Raw genomic sequence first — 24,506 nt, forward strand, 5'->3', positions numbered from 1 at the left:
TAATAGCAGAAGTGAAGGGGTGGCATCAGCTCTGAAGTATTTCCCGGACATCAGGATTTATTAAAGAAGTGACTGTTTATATAGACAAAAATAATGCATTATTAATGCAACAGAATGCATTAAAACCCGGCTGTGATCCAGAAATGCAGGATTAGGAATAATGTGTTTTGTTTGGATCTAGAAGGGTTGAAAATTCTGTACCCTAGAATCAAAACTAGACCCATAAGGTTAATTATTCATGACCTGATTGGTGGAAAAAGCAAAGCTGAAGTGAATTAAGCAGTCTTAGTATCTATTACTTGCCAAGTTCAAAATCTCCATTGTTGACTTGGTCTCAGTATTTTACCAAGAAAAAATTAATACCGAACTAAATGAAGATATTGTACCTATGACATTCTTTAGAGAAGGGTATATGAAACTTTCTACTACATCAGGGCCTTGCAGCAACTGACTTTTAAATGCTGATTACACCAAGCAAAATGAACCATATTTCACAAAAGGTTAAGTAGTTAGAGTTAAAAATGGACAATAGGAGTCAACATACTAATTGTATTTATAATGGGAATACACTTTTACATTGCTTTAGCTGCACTTTCAAAATATTCTCACAGCCAGGTGCATAGCAAGGGAACAGTAATGAAGCAAAGCAGGCAATCAGCACCAGTTTCAGTAAAGAATCCCTGAATTTATAGATATGTTTCATATTCATAAATCTTGTACCAATATAACACAATAGCATAAGTATAAAACATAGGAACATAGAAACATAGAAATTAGGAATGGGAGTAGGCAATTCAGTCTTTTGAGCCCACTCTGCCATTTAACATGATCATGGCTGATCTTACCCTGGTCTCAACTCCATTTTTCTGCCTGCTTCCAATAGCCTTTTATTCCATTATTCATCAGAAACACATCTATTTCTTTCTTGAATCTGTTAATTGATTCTGCCTCCACAGCACTCCAGGACAGTGAGTTCCGTGGATTCACAACCCACTGAGAGAAGTTGTTTCTCCTCATCTCAGTTTTGAACCCACCCCCTTTCAATCTATATGTATGTCCTCTTGTTTGAGACTGTCCCACAAAGGGAAACATCTGTCCCACTTCCACCTTATCTCCTTTAGCATTTTATAAGGCTCAACCAGATGCCACTCTATTCTTCTGAACCCCAGCAAGTACAAGCCCAAGCTACTCAACCACTCTTCATATGACAGCCCTTTCATTGCTACGATCAATCTGGTGAACTTCCTCTGAACCGCTTCCAGTACCACCACTTTGTTCATCAAATAAGGAGGCTAGAACCTGACACAATATACCATATGTGATCTCACCAATGCCTTGCACAATTGTAATAACTCTTCTTTATTTTTATAATCCAGTCCTTTTGCAATAAATGCCAGGATTCCATTTACCTTTCTATGCTGCACCTGCATACCCACTTTCTGTGATTCATGCACAAAGACACCCAGATCCCATTGCACTGACACACTTTGAATCTGTTTTCCTTTTAAATAATAATTTGCTCTTTTGTTTTTCTGGACAAAATGGGCAGCCTCACACTTATCCACCTGCCAGATTCTAGCCCATTCTTCTGGAAGAATATCCCTTATCTATCTTGCTGGTCACATCCTCAAAGGTTTGTCAAGTACAAATTTTTATTTATGAAACCATGCTGACACTGGTGAATTCAGCTTTGTTTTTCCACGTGTTTTATCAAAACATTCTGGAAATATCTCCAATTTGCAAACATAAATGTGGGCATGCTTATAATAGTCATCTCTACATAAACTTTCATGTTTTGAAAGTTCAATATTTATTGGCATTCACATAACACATTGTCAATATTTTGAGTTAATACTTTATTGCCTGAATAAAGTCAGGATAATAAAACAAAATGAATATAATTACCTCTCTTTTGTCTATTATTGGAGCTGGAGTTTTCATTTTGCCTTTCGACTGTTTCAGAACTTGACGAATCGCATTTGTTGTCTTGTTGTAAAGATGATTTCCTTGTATATCTATGGAAGAAAAATTGTTAAGGTTTAATTTGTGAACTTAACTGATTGTCATGTTAAATCTTGTCATGCCATCCTGGTATATAAGATGCTGACCCTGGTGAACTGAAAGAAGCACTCAATAACAGACCTGGATCTTTGTGACTTTTCGCAAATTTCAGGAATGAACTGTGTCTTAATAATCACTCTCTGTCATCCAAAATTCTTGCTGTGAAGATTGACTGCTATTAATTAATTTCATTGGTATCAATTATTTTGGGGTTTTATTGTATTCAAGTTAATATCTTTGAATATCATAGTATTAGTGAAGAATGCAAAAGCTTCATATGACCTTTCACTTGGTAGTAAATTATATTGTGAAACATTTTGGGCTATTTGCATATAATAGCATTTGCTCATTGTAGTTAACCTCAAATCTTTATATATTATAAAATTTCATACGGAAAATTCTTCAGAATGCATATTGATCATTCTAGATTGGCAAATTAAAAATGTTTTTTAAAATGTTGAATAAACATTTTACTTCTTAGAAATGTATAAAACAGGAAGTATAACTCCTTGTGTTCATCATAAGGCCATAGAAAATTCATTCCCCTTTCACATGCTTCACTTGGCAAACTTGCTGTTCAATATGCCTATTTTTCTCCAGTGACACTGTGCTATAAGATGGTGACAGAACTGAATTTTAGTGTAATTTGTAATATGAAATGTGAAATGACAACAAGTAAGAATGCTGATTTGCTTATGGACATATTGAACTTTTAATTCCAACATGCACCTTTTAAAAGAGGGCTGCTACAGCCAAAAGGTGAATGTGGATGTCACTTTAATGACTGCTTGGCAAAGTCTCTGTGAGCCCATGGAATGGCTCCATCCTCTCTCAGCATGAAGCCACTTCCTGCACCATGTTTATGTTTTACCCTTACAGAGATACACACAAAAAAAGGTTAAAGAATTTTACTGCAAGCCCTGAAGTGTGTATTAGTAGACTGGCATACTAGTGTGTTTCAAACCATTTGCAAAGTCAAGCATCTTGCATTCAACTGCTCAACCACAAAAGTCAATACTACAAATCCCATCCAATGGAACAGCCAAAATATTCTACTATTGACTCTTCAGGAATAACTTAGAGGCTAATTTACATAGAATTCTTCAGCTATAATTTTTTCTTTGGACTTGTTTCTTATTCCTAATCTGTGTGCATGTGCACTTGCAATTATTTCTTCTTGCAGTTAGTGACTAACAAACACATTCTTTTGTTAACAGAAGAAAGCCTGGTTAAATTGGTGTCTTTTAAAATGTAACTTTATTTAGTGCAGGAAAAAGTTACCTACAAGGGAAAGGATCCATTATAAATCATCCTTGTTATAATCAACTGAAGGGGTGGCTGCATGAAGAAGGGGAGCCAATTCATCCCTTCTTATCTGAAAACTTAATGTTTTGGAATATCTAATATCTTCGAGACGACACCCCATATAGGCTGTCTGGTATGAAGTTAAAGACTGTATTGGATACAATTCTGTTGCTTTTGATCACTCAGAGCACTTCATGAATGCCCAGTGATGAGCTCCTGGATCATCTTTGGCACTTAACATGGTGGTGGTACCCTACACCATTAAGGAAAGTGCTCTTATTCTGAAGATGAAACTTTGAGTGGAATTTTCTCAGGGTTGGGACAACTTTCAGGATATAGCCCAAACTTGTTATCACCAGTCTATGTACTAGGTGTAAGAGGCCATTTGTCAGTCCACCATCCAAATGAGGATAACAGGTGAATTCTTGTAGCACCAAGACTAGTAGTGTTTAAAACAAGGCAGCTCTCTTGGAAGGAGAAAGTGAGGACTGCAGATGCTGGAGATCAGAGCTGAAAAATGTGTTGCTGAAAAAGCGCAGCAGGTCAGGCAGCATCCAAGGAGCAGGAGAATCGACGTTTCGGGCATAAGCGCTCTCTTGGAAGAGATAGATGCTGCCATAGCAGAATGGGAAGCATGAGAATCTATTTTGAGAATCCCTCCGACGAGGCTAATTTAAAATAAAACTCTGGACATAGCTGCCAGACCTGCTAATTAATTATGTTCTGATGCTTGTTGGAGGGATGGGGTAGGGGAAAAGCAAGATGCCTCAAAGGATCTTCAGTAATTGGTTGGTGTGACAATACTATGGCTCTAGGAGGTGTATTTTGCCCATTGTTTTAAGAGGAGATGGTTTTCGTAATGAAAACCAAAAAAGTAAACAGCTTGTGAAGCCTTGATTTTTTTTTCTCTGGGTTGGAACAATAGACACAGCCTGTATGGGGTGTCATCAAACTCCCACAGAACCAGGATTTTTCATTTCAGTAGCAATTGTTGCTGGGGTCTCAGCAGGGTTTGGGACTGCAGTACATCTCTCCCTGTTACACCTCTCAGAATTTTCTCTTGTTTTTTTTCCTTCTGGGCTGCTAGAATTGCAACTGACCATCTATTTTATTGACTTTGACTTTGCCATTGCCAAGGGTGTGTTTATAGGATGTTACTATATTGGAAGAGTTACTGTTTAGTAGTAAAATAATCTATTATTCTGTTAAGCTTTCCAATAGTGTTTAGTTATTTCAACTTCCTCTTTCTTTTGTTTATTTTAACTCTAGTTTATGAATAAAGTGTGTTTTCCTTCAAGATTGACCAATTGAATTGCATCCAGAATGAAGTGCCTCTCACTTGCCTTTAAAATAGGAAAAATTTAGCATATAGGCTATCTTCTTAATGTATTTTCAGGGGGTCTGGTCTGATCCATAACATTGACAATTCAGCCACAGGTTCTGATAGGCTTGACATTCAATGAAGGGCCTGCCCACTACTATGAAGATTCTATTGGCATCTCCAGTCAATCTGAAAATGTGAAGCTAATTATTGAAATTATCTATAAATGCTGGATGGATAGCATCTGCAAGTGACAATCCTCCTCCACGAAGTTCACCTGGAGTAATAGCACATTGGACTAATGACCTAATAACTAAATTTTTGTCTGGTCTAAACTTTAAACCTGCCCTCACACGACTCAGAAAATTCCATTCTTTGTCTCTAAGGGAACTGTGAAGTGGTTACTACTACCAATGCTGGCATGAACTGGTGCATCTGTGACAAGTTGATTGCTTAAGATGTGTTCAAGTTGTTTTTTCTTGACGCTTGTCATACCCTAGTACCAGACTGGCAGCTATGCCCATCAGAATATGATGTAACTCATAAAAAGACATCATATGTTGCTAATGCCATTTATATAACATTTTAATACATGTGTATAACTATATTTATATCCCCTCACTCAGTCATATGCAATTATAAAGTTGCAGAATGGGCAAGAAGCATTCAAATTATCCTTGCAAAATGATTAGAACTTCCTCCCGTGTCACGAAGCAGCACTAAAAGTCAAGACGTGGATTGAGTCAATACTCTATGTAAAAGCAAAAACACTGTGGATGTTGAAAAGTGATGGAGAAACTCAACAGGTTGGGTAACATCTGTGAAGTGAGAAACAGTGTGAATGTTTCAAGTCCAATCCACTGTTCTTCAGAACTCAAGACTCTTCTAAAGCTTTTCTCCTTGTTGTTTACCACACCATGAATTTTTCTGCAAACTTACTGATCAAAACTGCTACTTTCATGTTTAAATTATTAATGTACACAACAAATAGCATGGTGTCCAGCACTGAATCCTGTGGTATACCACTGGACACAGGCTTCCATTCATGAAAACAAACTTTATCCATCATCCTCTGTTTCCTTCCGCTATGCCAATTTTGGATCCAATTTACAAAATTGCTATGGATCCCATGGGCTCTTACCTTCTTGGCCAGTCTCCCACATGAAACCTTTTCAAAAGCTTTACCGAAGTCCATATAGACAACATCCACTGGATGACCCTTATCTATAAATTTAATTGCCTCCTCAAAAAAACTCAATCAATCCTGTCAGACATGATCTCTCCAAGTCAAAGCCATGCTGACAACCCTTGATTAATTCTGCATCTCCATGTGGAGATTAATATTGTTGCTCAAAACGTTTTCCTCAAGTTTCCCTATGTTAGGCCATTGGCTAATGGTTCATTCCTTATCCCCAATACCCTTCATGAATAATGGTATCACATCAGCTGACCTCCACTCTACTGGCACTTCCTCTATGTCCAAACAGAATTTGAAAATTAATGTCAGTTTATATTCAATTCCTCTCATAATAAAGGATAGCATCATGTTTAGCATCCTTGATTATGAACAATTTGGAGATGCCGGTGTTGGACTGGGGTGTACAAAGTTAAAAATCACACAACACTAGGTTATAGTCCAACAGGTTTAATTGGAAGCACACTAGCTTTCGGAGCGACACTCCTTCATCAGGTGATTGTGGAGGGCTCGATCGTAACACAGAATTTATAGCAAAAATTTGCAGTGTGATGTAACTGAAATTATACATTAAAAAATTGATTATCTGTTAAGCCTTTCATCTGTTAGAATCACCTGATGAAGGAGCGTCGCTCCGAAAGCTAGTGTGCTTCCAATTAAACCTGCTGGACTATAACCTGGTGTTGTGTGATTTTTAACTTTGTTTATGTACTGTATGCAGTCCTGCATTCTAACCCTTTCTTATTCAATCACTGGAACACCCCCTCATGTAAGTCATTGATGTAAATTGTAAAAATTTAAGGTCCCAGCATAGACATATGCAGGACATTAAGTCCTTTAAGCGTATCCTGCCAATCAGATATTTACACATACTATCTGCTTTTTGCCAATCTATCTTCTATTTACTATTCAAGCTACTATTTTGCCTTTTATGCCATGAGTTTTTATTTTCTGTGATAACTTTTTATGACACTTTATCAAATCAAATGCCTTTTAGAAACATAAATGGGTATGGTCGAGATCCCTTTGGTACTAATATTTGTGTCAGTTTGTTCCTCTTTAACACCATTTTCTAGTCATCTTTTCTGATGCCAGTCTAAAAATTAGCAAGTAACTGAAACAGAAATTGCTGGAAAACCTCAGCAGGTGTGGTAGCTTCTGTGAAGAAAAATCAGCATTAATGTTTTGGGTCACGTGACACTTCCTCAGAACTCAAGTAACTGCAAGTAACTCATCTCAGTTTCAAAATTTGAAACAGTAGACTTCGAATCTGTGATAGTTGAGTTTTGCATGGCATCATTAACTTCTTTCAGCAAATTGAAAGGTGGATGTTCAGTCTAGATACAGGTTCTCTTGAAAGAAAATGAATTGAAAGAAGGATTTTTGAGGAAGGACTCTTCCAGTGTAAATTAATAGCACTGGTTAGAAAATTTACATTTTAAATATTAGGGGAAATTTACACTGACAATAAGTACACCATTTCAAAACAGTGAATTCTACATAGCGGCTGTGACTAAACGCTGATAATTAATATTAATGATCAGAAAAGATAAAGCTCAGGAATCTCTTACAATGCAGTCAAGTAAAACACTACAATTGTTAATTACAAAAAATGACCTGATAACATATTACCTGTTGGGTGTGTTCAGTGGAGCCTGGTAAACATGTTCCTGTATCCTCTGATTTAACTGACTTGCTTCTTTCATACAAATGAGAAAGGAAAATATTTTTATACAGAATTTGATCCAATAGATCATTCTTCCAGGAATCTTCAATCTATTCATATTTGGACTTTTGGATAGCTTTCCTGTTCCTGCATATGACACTTACACATTACTTGGATGCAGTGAGAACAGAAAAATTGAGCAGCAAGCAACATTTGTAAAGGCATCCAATTTTCTGTTCAGTTAAATTAGTGGTTGCTAGAATTGAGTGGACTTTGTCACAAATATGCCTTTCTCTGATTTCCCTTGTGTCAGAATGCCCAGGCGATCTGATTGCATCAAGTGCAGAAGCAGGGAAATCTATCCTTTAATATATCTGAGACATCAAAACAAGCTATATTGATTGTTAATTGATATAAACTCTAAGAATGCAATTAAACATTAAGTCTGTAACATCAACAAGCCTCAAACAAAACTTGTATTTGGCAAGATTCCCTTTGCCTATAGTCATGGTCAAGTGGAATGGGGGCTCCAATCAAAGCAGTTCATTTGGGTATTGATTAACACGCTGAAGTCGAGCTGGATAAGTATCAGGTTAGGAATGGAACTTCGTGTTATAAAGCAAGTATAAATAGTCATTTTTTATTTACAGATTTATAATAAATCTGTTCACATGTTATGACACACTTTTGGTAAACGGGCAGGAAGCTGGAAGAACACAGCAATTCAGACTGCATCAGGAGGTGCAGAAGTTGATGCTTTGGGGAGTTGCAAATAAAGGGGGAGATGCAGCAGGATGGTGAAGTGGGGATAGGTGAAATAAGTTGAGGGTATGACCTAGTTGGTCAATGAGTCCCATTGCACCTCCTGATGCTGCCTGACTTGCTGTGTTCTTCCAGCCTCCTGTCTATTTACTTTGGATTCCAGTTTTTTTTTTGTCGATAATATATCTTTGGGGCAGATGGACTTGAACCTAGACCCTATGGGGCACTAAGATCGGGACACTTCCATTATGCCAGAAGACCTACCATTCCTAGCTATATATTTACATTTTATTTACCTCTGTAAGCTTGCAGTTGTCCTGTCAGTACTTTCCGGATTTCAGAAACCCAAAGGTTCTTCAGTTCTACAGATGATGCCTGTAATTAGGCATACATTTTCAAATTGGATACAAAATCACAACATTAAATGACAACAAATGGCGTAAAAAGAGTTGGGAATTTATCCACTACATTCACTTAGTTTCATGTTGCAACTCCAGCAGCTGGGGCAGAAATTGTTTGAGAAGGCATTTTCCTGTCTGCTTGTCTGTACCAACTCCAACCACTTTCAGGAATTTCCATCAAAAGTAATGGGGAAACTATCACTGTTAAGTAACTGCTAAGGTGGAAGTGGTAGCATGTTGGTGATGTCACTGGACTGTAATCCAGAGGCCCAGACTAATGATCTGGGAACAGTTTCAATTCCCACAATTGCAGCTGGTGTAATTTAAATGTAGTTAGAAGTTATTTTCATAATGGGGCCCTGAACTTGTCATAAAACCTATCTGGTACAGTAAAGTATTGGAGGGAAAGAAATCTGCTGCTCTTACCTGGTCTGGCCCACATGTGACTTCAGGTTCACAGCAATATCAATGATTCTTTAATAGTCATTTTTAATTGTTTTTTAAATTAGATTACCTACACTATAGAAACAGGCCCTTTGGCCCAACAAATCCACACCGATCCTCTGAGGAGCCATTCCCGTACCCTATGTTTACTCCTAACTAATGCACCTAACACTATAGGCAATTTTAGCACGAAAAATTCACCTGACTTGCACATCTTTTGGATTGTGGAAGGAAACCAGAGCACTCAGAGGAAACCCACACAGACACGGGGAGAATGCACATACTCCACTCAGACAGTCATCCGTGGTGGAAATCGAACCCAAGTCCCTGATGCCAAAGCAGGACATTCAGTCCTTTAAGCATACTCCACCGTTTGATAAGATCATGCCCTATTTGATTGTGGCCTCAACTCCATTTTCCTGTTTATCCTCTGTTTTTAGACTCCTTTGTTAGTTAAGAATCTATCTAAACCTCCCTTAAAATATCAATGAGCCTGCTTCCACTGTTCTCTGTGGAAGACAATTTCACATGACCATGACTGAGAGAAAATATTTCTCCTCAGCTCCATCTTAAATTTCCCTTACTCTTAAACTGTGCCCTTCAGATCTAGTCTCTCCCACAAGGGGAAGCATCCTTTAAGCATTCACCCTGCTAAGTCCTCTAAAGACCTTATTGATTTCAATGACCTTATATATTTCTAAATCCTCTAACCTTCAAAGGATACAGGCAAAAACCAATTCTACCTTTTTTTCAGAGGATGACACCTTCATGCCAGGAAAGAACTTAGAAGAAAAGCTCTCATTAATATAAAGTGACATCTTCACATTAGCTGACAGGTGGCTTAGCTTTTAGATTCCAACAACGTTGAATGTTATAAGCCAACATTGTGTTCTTAGCATCCAGCTACAATAGTACTAAATGGTTAAGACGAAAGAAGGCACTACTATGTTATTTGTAAACATTTAGAAGGGCAGTACCCTGGAGATCAAGACTGGAGCTATAAACAGGAAATGCTGAAATAATTAATATCAGCTGAGAAAGTGTCAGGTCTAATGGGCATTACTTCCTGATGGTGGGTTTCCCACCCATCTGAAATGCCTGTGAGGAACATCTTCCTGCCATTGCCAGCTGCCCCGCAGCCACAGTGTTAATTGGTCGGAGCTGAGACCTGTTCCTCTCACCTGGGAGGAAGTCAGAGAGCTAGCAACTAATGAAACGAAGGGCTTCAGCCACACTAGTGAATGTAATGGCCACCATTGAAGAAGACAGGGCTCTACAGCTAGTATAAGGTAGGTTAAAGATAATTTAAAGTATCACAAAGATCATAGTGAAAAAAGGGAACCCTCTCTGAGGTAAATGCTGGACATTGAGCTGCCTTCTCTGCAATTGGCCTCCTCTTTAAATGAAACAAAACTTGTCCTCTAGGCTGTTGTTAGGATACTGTCTGTGACCTCCCCACCCGAGGGAGATTTTGATCCACTTTTGGTAAAATGCAGACATCCTGTTTAATGCTATTACATAGCAATGAAACATTGCACTTGATACTCCAGTGCCAACTCTGACAGCACATTTGCCTACATTGTTAATATCTGAAATCTCCAATCAAATTGGGATAGGCTGTTGAAATGGTAGCAGAGACTTGTTTCACCAATTGTTCTATTGAATTTTTAACATTCCTTTTTGAGTATCTTAAAGACTTGCCCACTGGAAGGCAATGGGCTCCCTCTTGAAAACTAACAACAAATAAATTAGGATTTAATGATATCTTCGGGATATGACTGCAATTTCAACCAAGGCTTGCATGTTGAAGCTATTAATGACTGCTTCACCAGACTACAAGCATGACAAAAGGAATTAGTAATAAAATAAACTTTTTAAAAAGTTTTCTCATGCTGTGTCAGGTCACATAGGAATGCTCCTCTGAACCAATAAGTAAACCTTGTGCATTTCCTCACTTCTAGCCTCAACACCCTGTTCCACACTACCCCCACATCTTTCCCTAATCACGTATATGAGTATTAGGTTTCATCTACTTGGGTCCCAACAGTGGTCTCCTGACTCCCAAGATTTGACTATATGCCAGTTACTGCTTCCCATCAGATATAGGTGGTAGACCATGAGGCGTTATTTGAAAAATGCTTAAATTATTCCTTGGGCCTCAATTCTGGAGGGCTGAACAGTTTACCATCTACTTCAATCCCCACCCACACAATACCCTTTGTGAGTCAAAGTCAGCTATAAACTTTATAATTTAAGTAATAAAACTACAATGTGCAGTTTTCAAAATGATTTACCTGAATAATGTACACTTCCTCTCTGCCATTGTACCAGATTTCAAACTTCTTAATGTCTCCTTTTACATTTTCTGTGATACCAACAGCACTCATCTGAAAGCATAGTGTGCACATTGTTGGTTAGACTTGGTCAATATAACGAAATTCATGCGTGCAGTTCAAGAAATCTACATTCTTTTCTAATAATATTTCTGCATTACATTTTTAATAATTGTTAAAGTTATCAGCAGAAAGTGAAGCTATTTTGATGATTTGCTTGGGGCAGAGATTATGCATCCCTAAAGAAGATTTTACATTCTCTTTTTAAACATGAGCCTGAAGTGACTATCCTGGCACACACTTTGGCAGCTCACTCGCTGATGCACTCCAGTATTAATGTGGGGTAAAAGGAGGATATCGAAATAGTATAAAGTATTAATGATTATTTTGGAAAGAGGTCTGATGTAATTTGCATTGTGTTTAAACATACAATATTATTGTCACAGTTTTTCATTCAAACCTATGCAAATAAGCAAATATCTACTTTTCTTGGATTCTTCTTAATTACTTGCACCTTTGAAGGAATTTTTATCAGAGCTGAAAAAAAGAATATCAACAATCCTAGAAGACCAGTGCATTGTCCCATTATAAATTGAATTATAGTCCAGATGAAGACCTGAGGAATTAGATAATGGTTTAGGTAGCACCAGATTCTAGCCTCTGCCTCTTTCATCCAGCATCTCTGCCAAAATCTAGTTGCATTTGTCAGAAAGGATAATGTTGGGTGGGCAGGGTTTTCCATGCTCAGATTTTCTCAGTCCAGCCTGAGATCTGTCAACTGGCAAATAGTCAGTGAAAGCAGTTATTATGGATTCCTAACTGGAAGAAATATAACCCACCTGAGAATTCAGAAATGAGATTTAGACTGAACTTCCCATAAATGACTGAACTCTTTGAGCACTCATTAGATCCATGACAAAACAGGGTCAAAGAGACCACACAAAAAAAAAAGCTGGAACAACAAAAAGTGTAACAACTTATTCTCCCTCTCCTGATTTAGGGAGTGCTATGTTCAAATAGTTCCGATACCATACAATGGCCCAGACAGTCCTGTGTCTGGATAGTCTTTGGAGCATTGCAGATCCTAGAACTGTACATTGACACCACATGGACTCCTTGGCACAACAGATTTTATGGAAATTCCAGGAAATCAAAAATTTCAATGGTCAATTTGTCTGCATATGGAATCCTCCCTGAAAGGCCTATAAGGTAAGAAGCTTCAGGTGTTCCAATTGAGTTAACTGGGAAAAGGTTAAAGAATTAAAAGCCTACTAAAACTCCTGGGTAACTATTAAACTAAATCTCCAAGTCACGATTGATTCCACCTCCCACCTTTCCAAGTACATCTTCCCCTGACCCCTGACAGAACTCTTGGGCAGAACCCTCAATCCAACCTTCAATTCTTAACATCTCCCCCACCCTGTCCCCTGCCACCAATCTATTTGCTCCATCCATAAATTTAAACCTTTTGCCAGTCTGACCCTACATATACCTGCCTTTCCCCCACCAGGCTGACCACCATACCGGGAGAAAGTGAGGACTGCAGATGCTAGAGATTAGAGTATAAAAATGTGGTGCTGGAAAAGCACAGCTGGTCAGGCAGCATCCGAGGAGAAGGAGTGTTGACATTTTGAATGTAAGCTGTTCATCCTGATGAAGAGCTAATGCTCAAAGCGCGACTCTCCTGCATGAAACTTTCTTCACCAGCCAACACTCCCATTGCTTCATTGCTAAGTCATAAGAAATGCTGTCAAAAAATGGTTCATAGTACATATGTTTTACAACATAGGTTTTGGGACTTAGGAATTGAAGTGTCAAATATAAAAACAGGCATTAGCCCTGAAATAAATACAATTCAAACATATTACAATTAAAGCCTTCCCTATACTTGTCTTAACAAGTCAGAAGAAGAGGTGTAAACACTTGAATAATGGATAAGCTATTGTTAGGTTTTTGGTAGAACTGAAGGGTGTTTACTCACAGATGGCAGTTGCAGCTTGATTTGACAAAGATTGCATTCCACTGAATGGAGAGAACTAGCAGTAGGAATTGCTTGTTAGTCAGGCTTGCCCTTAAGATTCTTACCTGTTACATTTACCATTTGGAAGATATGTGGGGCTCCATCTCAGTTTGGATGCATGAGGAAAAAACATTTGGATTCGCTTAATTTGTAGCTAGAAAAATAAATCCACAGTGGACCTCACAGAGATTTATGTCCAAAAACACTGAGCAGAACGAGCTTAGAAGGCAATGTGAACAAAGTTCTGACAGCAACCAGAACAAAAGGCTGAGGCATCACAGTAGGATTATTTAACCAAACTCCAATAAATGCAGCCACTTAGAGAAATAGCTGATATATCAAACAGAATTAAAGTGAATTCTGGAGGGCTATTGCATATTTTTTGGTTGATCCCAACAGATTCGACTGAACTGTCAAGATTGCAGTAACGTACAAGGGAATTATTGGGAGTTGGAGTAAAAAGCACAATTAAGTTTCATGGCTTAAGTAGTTATAAAATATCAAAATAAGTTACATAAACACTTGCTTTGAGTAATTATGTTATGATTTACAATAGGTTTGTTCCTGTATAAAGTGTAAATCTTGTGCTGTAGTTCTGTCAGTTAAGTATGGAGTGGTCTGGATTCTTTCTTGTTAAGTCTCTAACAGGAGCATAACAGAACATAACAATGTCTTTTGGTTAAGATATACACAAAAGTCCCATCGATTATCTCAGGTGAATATGAACAATTCCATAAAATTGTTTCGGTCAATATCAGAGCAGTTCTTTCTTGTGTCCTGAACAATATTTATCCCTGAACCAACTTCATTAAGAACGATACCTCATAATGATCTCTTTCGTGGTTGTAGGGGCTTGCTGTACACTTCCATTAAAAGTGACACTGTTTAAAATGCACTTCATTGGGTGATAGGAGCTGCTGATTTGGAAGAAGCTATAGACATTCACATTTTTCTGATTTTTATATTGCTGATGTACCTTCAATGAATGCTTAAAACTGTATGAGGGAGATTTCTCATGTCCATCTGCATTTTCCTCTCGTTTCTTGCAGAAAAGCAGCAATTTTGTGTAAAGGAAAAGATGCCTTTGCATTGGTTTGAATCGTGCCAAATCTTTGACCTTGCTGTGAACCTTTTTGTGGTCGGTCCAGACATTGAAAGAGCCTTGCATCAATAACTTCCCAAGGTCATTTAGGTTTCCCTGTAAAAATAATGAATTTCCAAAGGTAAAGCAAAATTAATGCACCACAGGACAAGAATATAAGGTATTCTTTTACATATCCAATATATATTCATCCATGGGACGTAGCCATCACCAGTCAGCAAGCACATTAAACCATAAGATGTAGGAGCAGAGCTGGGCCATTCAGTCTGTTCTGCCTTTCAATTAGGTCATGGCTAATTTGGCTTTCCTCCACTTTTCTGCCTTTATCCCTACAACTCTTGATTCTGTTACTGATTAAAACTCTATCTTACAAACCTTATTGAGTTCTTTGAGAAGGTGACCAAACAGGTGGATGGGGGTAAAGTGGTAGATTTGGTGTATATGGATTTCAGTTAAGTGTTTGATAAAATTCCCCACAGTAGACTATTGCAGAAAATACAGAGGCATGGGATTGAGGATGATTTAGTGGTTTGGATCAGATATTGGCTAGCTGTTAGAAGATAGCAGGTAGTGGTTGATGGGAAATGTTCATCCTGGAGTTCAGTTAGTAGTGGTGTATCACGAGGATCTGTCTTGGGGCTATTGCTATTTGGCATTTTGATAAATGATCTAGATGAGGGCATAGAATGATGGGTTAGTAAATTTGTGGATGACATTAAATTCAGTGGAGCTGTGGATAGTGCGGAAGGATGTTGCAGGCTACAGAGGGTCATAGATAAGTTGCAGAGCTGGGCTGAGAGGTTAATGCAGAAAAGTGTGAGGTGAATCACTTTGGAAGGAGTAACAGGAATACTGGGCTAATGGTAAGATTCTTGGTAGTGTGGATGAGCAGAGAGATCTTGGTATCCATGTGCATAGATCTTGAAAGTTGCCACCCAGGTTGATAGGGTTGTTAAGAAGGCATACGATGTGTTAGGTTTTATTGGTAGAGGGGTTGAGTTTCAGAGCCCTGAGGTCATGTTCAGCAGTATAAAACACTGGTGTAGCTGCACTTAGAGTATTGCTACAGTTCTGGTCACCACATTATAGGAAGGATATGGGAGCATTGGAAAGGGTATAGAGGAGATTTACTAGGATGTTGCTGGTATGGAGGAAAGGTCTTATGAGAAAAAGGCTGAGGGATTTGAGGCTGTTTTCATTAGAGTGAAGAAGGTAAAGAAGTAACTTAATATATATATACAAGATGATCATAGGATCAGATAGGGTGGACAGTGAGAGCCAGTTTCCTCGATGGTGATGGCTAGCTCGAGGGGTCACAGCTTTAAATTGAGGGATGATAGATGTAGGACAGATGTCAGCGTAGGTTCTTTACTCAGGGAGTAATGGCATGCAATGCCCTGCCTGCAACATAGTCGCCAACTTTAAGGGCATTTAAATGGTCATTGGATAAACATATGAATGATAATGGATGGTATATGTTAGATGGTCTCAGAATGGTTTCAGGTCGGTGCAACATCGAGGGCCAAAGGACTTGTACTGCACTGTAATGTTCTATGTTCTCAGCCTTGAATATAATTAATGACCCAGCCTTGATAGTCCTCTGTGGTAAAGAATTTCACAGACTGACTACCCTCTGAGAGAAGAAATTCCTCGTCATCTTTGGCTTAAAGGTGATTCCTACTCAGAGACTATGCCCTCTGGTATTAGATTCTTCCACAAATAGAAACAACCCCTCTCCTCTCCACATCTACTTTGTCATCTACCTTTAAGAATCTCATACATTTCAATAAGGTCAATTCTTATTCTTCTCAAATCCAATGAGTACATGTCCAACCTATTGAATCTCTCCTCATAAGAAAGTCCTACATTTCCAGAATCAATCTAGTTAGCCTTCTCTGGACTTCCCTTCAATGGTGGTATATCTCGCCTTAGGTAGGGAAACCCAGAATGTTCATGGTATTACAGCTGTGAACCGACTGATCCCCACTAGTGCTGGGTTTCCACTAGTGCTGGGTTTCCATCCTGAAAATATTCCCTTTGTCACAACTCTATGTTCTTTATTAGTAAGCCAATCTCAAGTATTGTGTCATTCACAAACTTTGAAATGCCCCCGCCTAACAACATCTAAATAGTTTAAGTACATTGTAAATAAATGGTAAAAAGCAAGGATCCCACTGCTGACATGCGGGAACTCCACCTCAAACCTTCAGCCTGCAAAATATTCATAAAACATTATTTGCTGTTTCTTATCCCTGAGCCAATTTAGAATCAATGTTGCTCCAGTCTCTTATTAATGAAATATAACTTGCCTCACAAGTCTGCTGTGTCACATATCTTTTGGAAATCCATGTACATCACATCAACCATCCCGTCAGTAACCCTCACTGTTATCTTCACAAAATATTCCAGCAAATTCTATTAACAAATCCATGCTGACTTTCCAAATCAATCTCCTTTTTCCATGTGACAATAGTGACATGGAAAATTCTAACCCAATAATTGCAGAAATTAGCTGACTACTTATGTTAAACTGACTGATCTGTAATTGCTGAGTTATATCAGATGGAGTGGGTTGACTTTCAATTACTGGCTGTGATTTTTGATTGTCATCTCTGGTTTCTAATTTCTCTTTTACCAGCTGGCTGCCCAGGACACTGTCCCACTCTTACCATCTGCCTTCAGTTATACCAATAAGCAATTGTTTTGGCCATGCTACAAGTACACACCATCCATGGCCATCAGGTCATGGCATGTGACTTGAATATGGAGTTTCTGGTCAACAGGTGGGCATGCTACAATTGTACCACCAAGCCTCCACATTACTTTGCTGCTTTAACCTAAAATAAAAATCAACATCTTGTCAACATCTAGTGAGACTGCTGAATACTGACTGCTTTCCTGATTGGCAATGTGGAGAGATTAATTCTAAAACAGAGAGCGTTGGACATACTCAGTTGGTCTAACAGTGTTCTGTGGATCCTGATGACCTTTTCTTCAGAACTCTAAATTCTCGTGGAGGCTCCTTAACTGAACAATTCATGTTTCTCTCTAATCAATGCTGCCAGATCTACTGGGTGTTTCCATTATTATTATTATTTTATTCTAGATCCTAGCATTCATAGTACGTTGCACCTTTACTAACACTGCTTTCTCAGTTTCATAAATAAATACTATAGACATCAAAAGGGTTAAGATTTAAAAAGAAAATCTTATAAAAGCCAAGACAAGCAGTACAGGCAGAATAGATTGCACATCATCCAGTTCTCTTACCTCAAAGCCAGTGATAGCAATTTGATGCATGGAGTCATTCACTGATTTAATTATACTAATCATTGTCTCCAGTGCTTCCTCTAGTTCTGCAGTGCCTTCTGAGTTTTTACTGCACTTTAGCATTTCCTAGCAAAAACAATCACGATCTTAATGGACAATCATACTATAAACTACATCATACAATCTATGTGAAAATTATGTTATTTTGTTCATGCTATGAAGGCAATTTTCATTTGCAAGCAATAAAAGGATGAACAGTGGGCAGGATGTGGGTGTTGGCAGCTGTATTCTAAGTCCAATCTGTATACTTTTCATGATCGCTGTGATCACTGAGGTAACAATACAAAGTATACTCTGAATAGACAGCTCATGAATTTGAATATTATGCCATTTGCCCATGGCTTGTAGCAGTAATTTCAATTAAGGTTTAGTTTTCACAACAGTGAGAATTAAAACATTGCATCACAGGAAATGTGAGTGCAGAGTCCACAGCTGAAATTATATAAATGGTCATAACTATTAAGACATTAAGCCCGCAAGTGCCTCCCAAAAAATGGCTTCAAAACCTTCATCCAGGCTTATCTGGCAGTAACTTAGAATTAGTTTAAACATCACTGAAAATAACAGCTCAAAACTTTCACTATGTATGTTTGATGAATAGATTCAGACTTTAGCCAGAGGCACAGATGGGAATGATAGCAGAAAAATCATGTCATTTGATCCCTATTTGCATAAATAAAAGAAACTTCCACATTTGTTTGACAGTGGCTGCAGCTGCCAGATCGAAGTTCAACTGAAATAAAATTGAAAGCAGCAGTAGGTTGGAAAGCCAGAAGCTGCTCAGTTCTGTTGTTCTTACTAACAATATTTCAGTACAAGCAGTGTTCATTGACTTTTCTTATTTATTTGTGTTTACTCATAATGTCAACATGTTCAGAATGTCACACCTGCTTATTACAATCATCAATGTAAGTTTTTGTCCAGATGATCAAATATTATGGATTTGAACTGCACTGACTAAATAAGTACTATAACTTTATTGGATAAACATAGGAATATAGATAACAGGAGTAGGAAAACCATTTAGCCCTTTTAGCATGTTCTGTCATTCAATATAATCATAGCTGATGATCCACATCAGTTCCCAGCTCCTGCTTTCTCCCCATATCCTTTGATTCCTTTAAGCCTGGAATCGTTTCTAATTTCTTCTTGAAACCATTCAATATTTTGGCCTCAACCATTTGAAACCTAGCTGAATGATGACACCTACCCCAGCAACTGAAGCCTAGCTGAATCTTATATTGTTTTGCCAAGGTTGTTACAATAGTAGTGTGGCTCTTTCAACAAACCATACCTGGCATTTTCTCCTCTGAGCACATTTCACCTCACACCACCCCTCTTGCCTCTCATTTAAAATCTTTGTTCTATTCTACCCACCAAACTTCAAAGTAATTTTTATCATTAAAATTTGTTCATTATTTTCATTCCTCAGCTTGTGCACTAAATGAATTTTCATCCTCAATGAACACAGAAGACATTGAAGAAACTCAGTTGTTTGGCAGCATCTATGAAGAGAGAACATGGAGTTAACATCTTGAATCTGGTATGACTCATAGTAGACTTGAAATGTTAGTTCTGTTTCTCTGCCCAAAGATGCTGTCTGCCTTGCCAGTATTGTGTGTGTCTGTTTCAGATTTCCAACTTCTGCTGTATTTTGCTTTTATTCAAACTTTCATCCTCGGTGATTTAAGACTCCATCTCAGTTTGTCACACTTTTTCTGAGTTCCCTATCCTTCTTGCTTCCCTTAATTCTCTTCCTCCAACTTAAATTGATGGTCACCTATTACTTTTCCAACTCCCACGGCCTCGCTATTCCATGCTATCATTAAATAAACTGTTTTTGATTACTTTCTTGCATTCACCATCTATATCCAGCTTCCTACTTCCACCCCTGCATCCTGTCTGTCTTGGAAAAAAATGGTCTCAATTCACTTATAACCCACACTTTGACTATTCCAACAGTCAACTCTTTGACCTTTAATTCGCCATATAATTTCTGGAGCTGCTGATCTACTCAAACGCATCTACACCTCCACTTTGAATGCCCTACTCATTATCAAAACTGTTAGTCTCCGTCATCCTAGCTGTTATCCTTATATCATTTCATTTCTGCTTCCCTACGTTCAAGACATATTAGCTTGAATAGATGTGATTTAAAACAGTTTAGCCATTCACTACTCAATCTGACTCTTCAACACAGAGCATAACTAGGTCCTGTTTTAGTATGCAATATATGTTCATTATTTCAGGATAATCCTGGAATGTAAAAGAAATCCCCTTTTTTTTCTGTATTGCAAACCATTCACTGAAGATCCTATCCATGTTGCCTCCACCTGTCATGACCTGTGAATATGTCAGAGACTTTGTTGTCACTAAGATCAACGCTATCTAATTATCTGCCTCTGCCACCAATGTTTAGTTCCTCTATTTTAACACATTTTTGACGGTACAACTTTGTCCACTGACAGAGCCAACAGTAGGGTATTGAATGAGGAGGGACAAAAGTGCCATCGTGTCTCACTGTCATATGTACGCAATTTCCCCTGCTTCCAGACAATGCAATTGGCTCTCAGTGCAGACCTCCATCAATAGAGCCATGTCTATGGCCATGAAGCACTGCCAGATGGTTGAAGATGCAATTAGTGCCTACAAAGAGAGACTTACCAACACATGCAAGTTAACATCAGAAATATTTATGCATAAGTTGAGAGTGATATACAGGCCTTTTTCATCAGTGCCACCAGAATGTTCTCAAATAGGTCATCTTCTTCTTCTCTCCATCTCACCACACCTTAGTATATTCCTTGGTTTCACAGCTATGGTGAAGGGAGTCTGTTTGCTGTGCAGCCTGTTGATATTGGAGATTTGGTGGCATGTCCCCAGAGATGCTTGTGTCAAGACAGGTCAGATGTGTCAAGAGTTTTCTGTAAGTTGACGCGCATTAGCTTGGACTTCCAAGGATCAGAGGATGGGAGACAGGTAGTTTAGTGGGGGAGATGCAAGGCCTGGCCACCTCTGAAGTATCTCAAGTAGAAAGTGCAGAAGGATCTATGTGTATGGTTCCACCTCCTGCTGGGTGCTTCCTGGCACTGCACTGTGTCCTTGTGAAGAAGGGGGACCTAGACCAGGACCCCCATCACTATTTCTTTGATCCTGGGTACCAATGGGTGAGACAATAGAGTGGAGGTGTATGTACATCTCCAATTTACCCTGAGGGTGCTGGACCTGACTGCCCATGGCAGCCACCAACCGTTTCATGGAGGCAGGTAGATGGTCATCATCACTCACCGCACTACTGCAGCTTTTGGGCAACAAGGACCATTGCATCCCACAAATCTGTTTGCTGTTCCTGTTCCTCTTGATGCATGTGGATGAAATCCCTGAATGTTGACACAACAGAATCCTCTCATCCCTGGTGTTGCCTGTTATCTGTCACGGATCCACGTGTCAGCTGTTTAAGCCATTTCTTCCTTAGCCAGCTGTGCACCTGTAGCTGTGAGGTACTCACCAGATTGTGTACTCATGCTCTCTGTGCTTATGATACCCCCCCCCCCCACCCCCCCGGTGTAAGTATCTGAGCTGGTGGATGGGGTGCAGGAGATAGCCTTGCCAATGCTTCCTCTGAGGTTTGGTATTCTTATTCTCAGATGTCCAGGAAGATCCTTCTTCTGAAGCTGGGCATTTCTTCACAAAGGTCTTGGGCAGGCTGGTGGAATCTGCAGGATACAAGAAAGAAGGAGTCGTGGTCAATGTTTAGAAGTGGTGTGCAATGAATGAGACTGACAGCATGGTTAACAGGAGAGTTGCAGGGGAATGAAATGTGGTACTTACTCATTTGGTGGGACATGAATGCCTGCCCATTTCTGCATGCCCACAGCTAGAGTCATAGTTTTGTGCAAGGCCAAAATTATCTTTTTGTAGAGGGTGAGCACCCAGATGTTGGGCAGCACACCACCCATATGTGTTCACTCCATCCTGTTATGGGGTAATAAGAAAATGGGAAGGATGAGTGAGATGGAATTGGCTGGCACAGCTTTTAGTGCTGGTGCAAGTGAGTGGAAGGTGATGAGGTGTTGTGAAGTACAGGGGAGGCAGCAGAGAGACCATGCAGGGTTAGTGGTGTAGGAGGTTTGGAGGACGAGTGAGTGAGGGAAGATATGCAATAGTGAGAATGGCAGAACCCACAAGTCTTGGTGGGGAATGGATGCAGCTACAGAGATGGAGTGAGTATTAAGTGGCAGAGAGAAGCGTGTGACACTTACCTGGTGGAACAAGAAGATCATTGACCTGGTTTCTGCATTGCTAACTGTTCCTCCGCATCCCCAGGAAGCAACCTCTGATCAGACTGCCAGGCTCAGCCTCTTCTGCCACTCTTCAAAGAAGAGAATTCTTTGTCTCTGGTCCATCCTATCCACCAGAATATCCAGGTCTCTGTCGGAGACTCACTGTGTCATCTTCCCCTTCTCCAACATGTTCACACTCAGTCCTTGAAAGAACAGCTTCAGAATGCTACTGTGTGTCCAGGTGCACAACTGGCTTTTACACATGATGTGGGCGCAAGAGGTGTTGGTGTTTCAGAAGTGGCAAGTTGTTTTGGGAATGGTGCATGGTAAAATGAGTGGAAATTGGAAGTGCAAAGTGCCATAGGGGAGCAGTAGCTAATTAATAAGGTGTGTTTGGTAAGATAAAGCAAGAAATCTTGCTAGGTCTTGTAGCAATAAACCCTTGAAGAAGCTTGTTGCAACTTGGACTTAGCTGAAAAAGATATAAGATTCAACCCATAGTGGAAGACATTTAACACATCAATTTTCTATTTGTGCAGTAGGATATCACTAAATGAGACATTTTCATACTAGAAGAAGGTGAACAAATTTTGTTGATGTCAAAATTTTCAAATTTTCATTACTGTTTTCAAAATCATAGGCATGGTCCCTGTGATATTAAAATTATCCAAAATATTGAGAAATATATTTTAAGAATAAAACCTTCAAACAGTCTAAAGGCAGCTCTTTATCAAGAAGCCTCATTACCTTTAGAAGAAGTTGGTACTTTGTAATCCTTTGGACCGGTTTCAGCAGATAAGCATCCAGTGAGAGTTTATGATCCAATTTACGTTGGCACTCCTGAAAAGCAAACACCAAATAACAAAGCTTTCAATCCTAGCAGCCTTTAAGGAAGTCTTTTTGTATTAAATACTGCCCCAGTTCTTTCACATGCAAATAACAGATTATATAAAGCAGAAACCTACTTGATCCAGAAACACAATTTAAAGAAGCAATATAAAAATTCAGAGGAAAAGGGTTCAAAAATAAATCTGCCTGAGAAATTGGCAACTTTGAAATGTTTCTCTGAAAAGCCTGTGCACTTGAGGTGATGGTGAAAGGGCTAGAGCTTTTGAATAGGCAGTTGCTGATGGATGACTTGAGTCTGGAGTTATCCTTGTCTCATGATATAGGAATGGAGTGCATTTTACTGGGTTACTAATACAGAACTTGAACTAATAATCCAAAAACTTTAATTCAATCTCAAGTAGTTCATTAAGTAAACACAGAATACAAAGGTGGTATCAGTCTTTGTGACCATGTAATTACAAAATTATCCTAAAAACTCATTTGGTTCGCTAACATCTTTTTTGAGAAGGAAATTGGTCACTCTTATCTGGATGTTGTGAATTGAAAGCCAAAGGACATGTGAATTGACAATCAGTTTGCAAGGGTTCTGAAAGGCAAGTGGGCATGTTTCTAGGTTAAGAAAAGGTAGAGTTATAGAAAATTAATAGAAATTATATAAAGTGGCATCAATAAATGTTGCTAGGTTAAGAAAAGGTAGAGTTATAGAAAATTAATAGAAATTATATAAAGTGTCATCTATAAAGGAAATGGAAGGGATTGGGACAAAAGCAATGTGAAACTACAACAGAGAGAGATTTACCATTGAACTCAATCAGGAGACACGTAGGGAGGTTATACTTGATATCCAATTATATCAATTGTATTCATATCTAAGAAGGATTACATTCAGCTATAATCAGTGCTTAAATATGTCTACATTTCATTTTTATAATTTCTGCAAATCCTACAGGTGGAATCTTTACAGGCGCCTGAAAAATGTGGGGTATGGCATGAAATTGGAATGTACAACAAACCTATCTCCATGCCAACAGCAACTTGCTGCATCTTTTAAGCAAGTTCCAGGTGGTGCAAAATTCCTGCGAAGTTCGTAGTGTCTGCTGTTGTGGTGGGTCACAGCAAATGAGTGCAGATATTGCAGGCAATAAGGAGACTGGGTACTGCATGAACCTTTCTGGGAGGAAATCTAGTAGGAGAGATATAATGAGTGTGAGATATTGGAAAGAAGATTGGTGGCGGGGTGGAGAACATCGTTGATCTTCTTCTTACATTGCTATGTATTCCTCCAGATGGCTGAGACTGCACCAGCCTATTTGGCAACTTTGCATCAAACTGAACAGATCTGGGGCAATTGCCTCTACTGCTGGACCTGGAGAAAAGGACGCCCCCACCTCTACAACAGGATCTCAAAGTTCCTGCTCACAAAATTGGATGCCA

At 38.9% G+C, this 24,506-nt stretch overlaps 1 protein-coding gene across 2 annotated transcripts in view; it reads right to left on the reverse strand.

The window, feature by feature from the left end:
• Positions 1-24,506, reverse strand: part of mcf2l2 (MCF.2 cell line derived transforming sequence-like 2) — a 237,069-nt gene that overhangs the window by 76,623 nt on the left and 135,940 nt on the right. For both annotated transcript variants that reach the window (XM_060834750.1, XM_060834749.1), the window contains exons 17-23: positions 22,971-23,063; positions 17,881-18,006; positions 14,485-14,706; positions 11,450-11,542; positions 8,607-8,685; positions 7,515-7,581; positions 1,906-2,015 (exon numbers count right to left, since the gene is read on the reverse strand). In XM_060834750.1, the coding sequence (XP_060690733.1) occupies positions 1,906-2,015; positions 7,515-7,581; positions 8,607-8,685; positions 11,450-11,542; positions 14,485-14,706; positions 17,881-18,006; positions 22,971-23,063 (790 nt within the window). The remainder of the gene's footprint in view (positions 1-1,905; positions 2,016-7,514; positions 7,582-8,606; positions 8,686-11,449; positions 11,543-14,484; positions 14,707-17,880; positions 18,007-22,970; positions 23,064-24,506) is intronic.

This window comes from Hemiscyllium ocellatum, chromosome 13, assembly GCF_020745735.1.
Source record: "Hemiscyllium ocellatum isolate sHemOce1 chromosome 13, sHemOce1.pat.X.cur, whole genome shotgun sequence".
NCBI classification, from domain to species: domain Eukaryota; kingdom Metazoa; phylum Chordata; class Chondrichthyes; order Orectolobiformes; family Hemiscylliidae; genus Hemiscyllium; species Hemiscyllium ocellatum.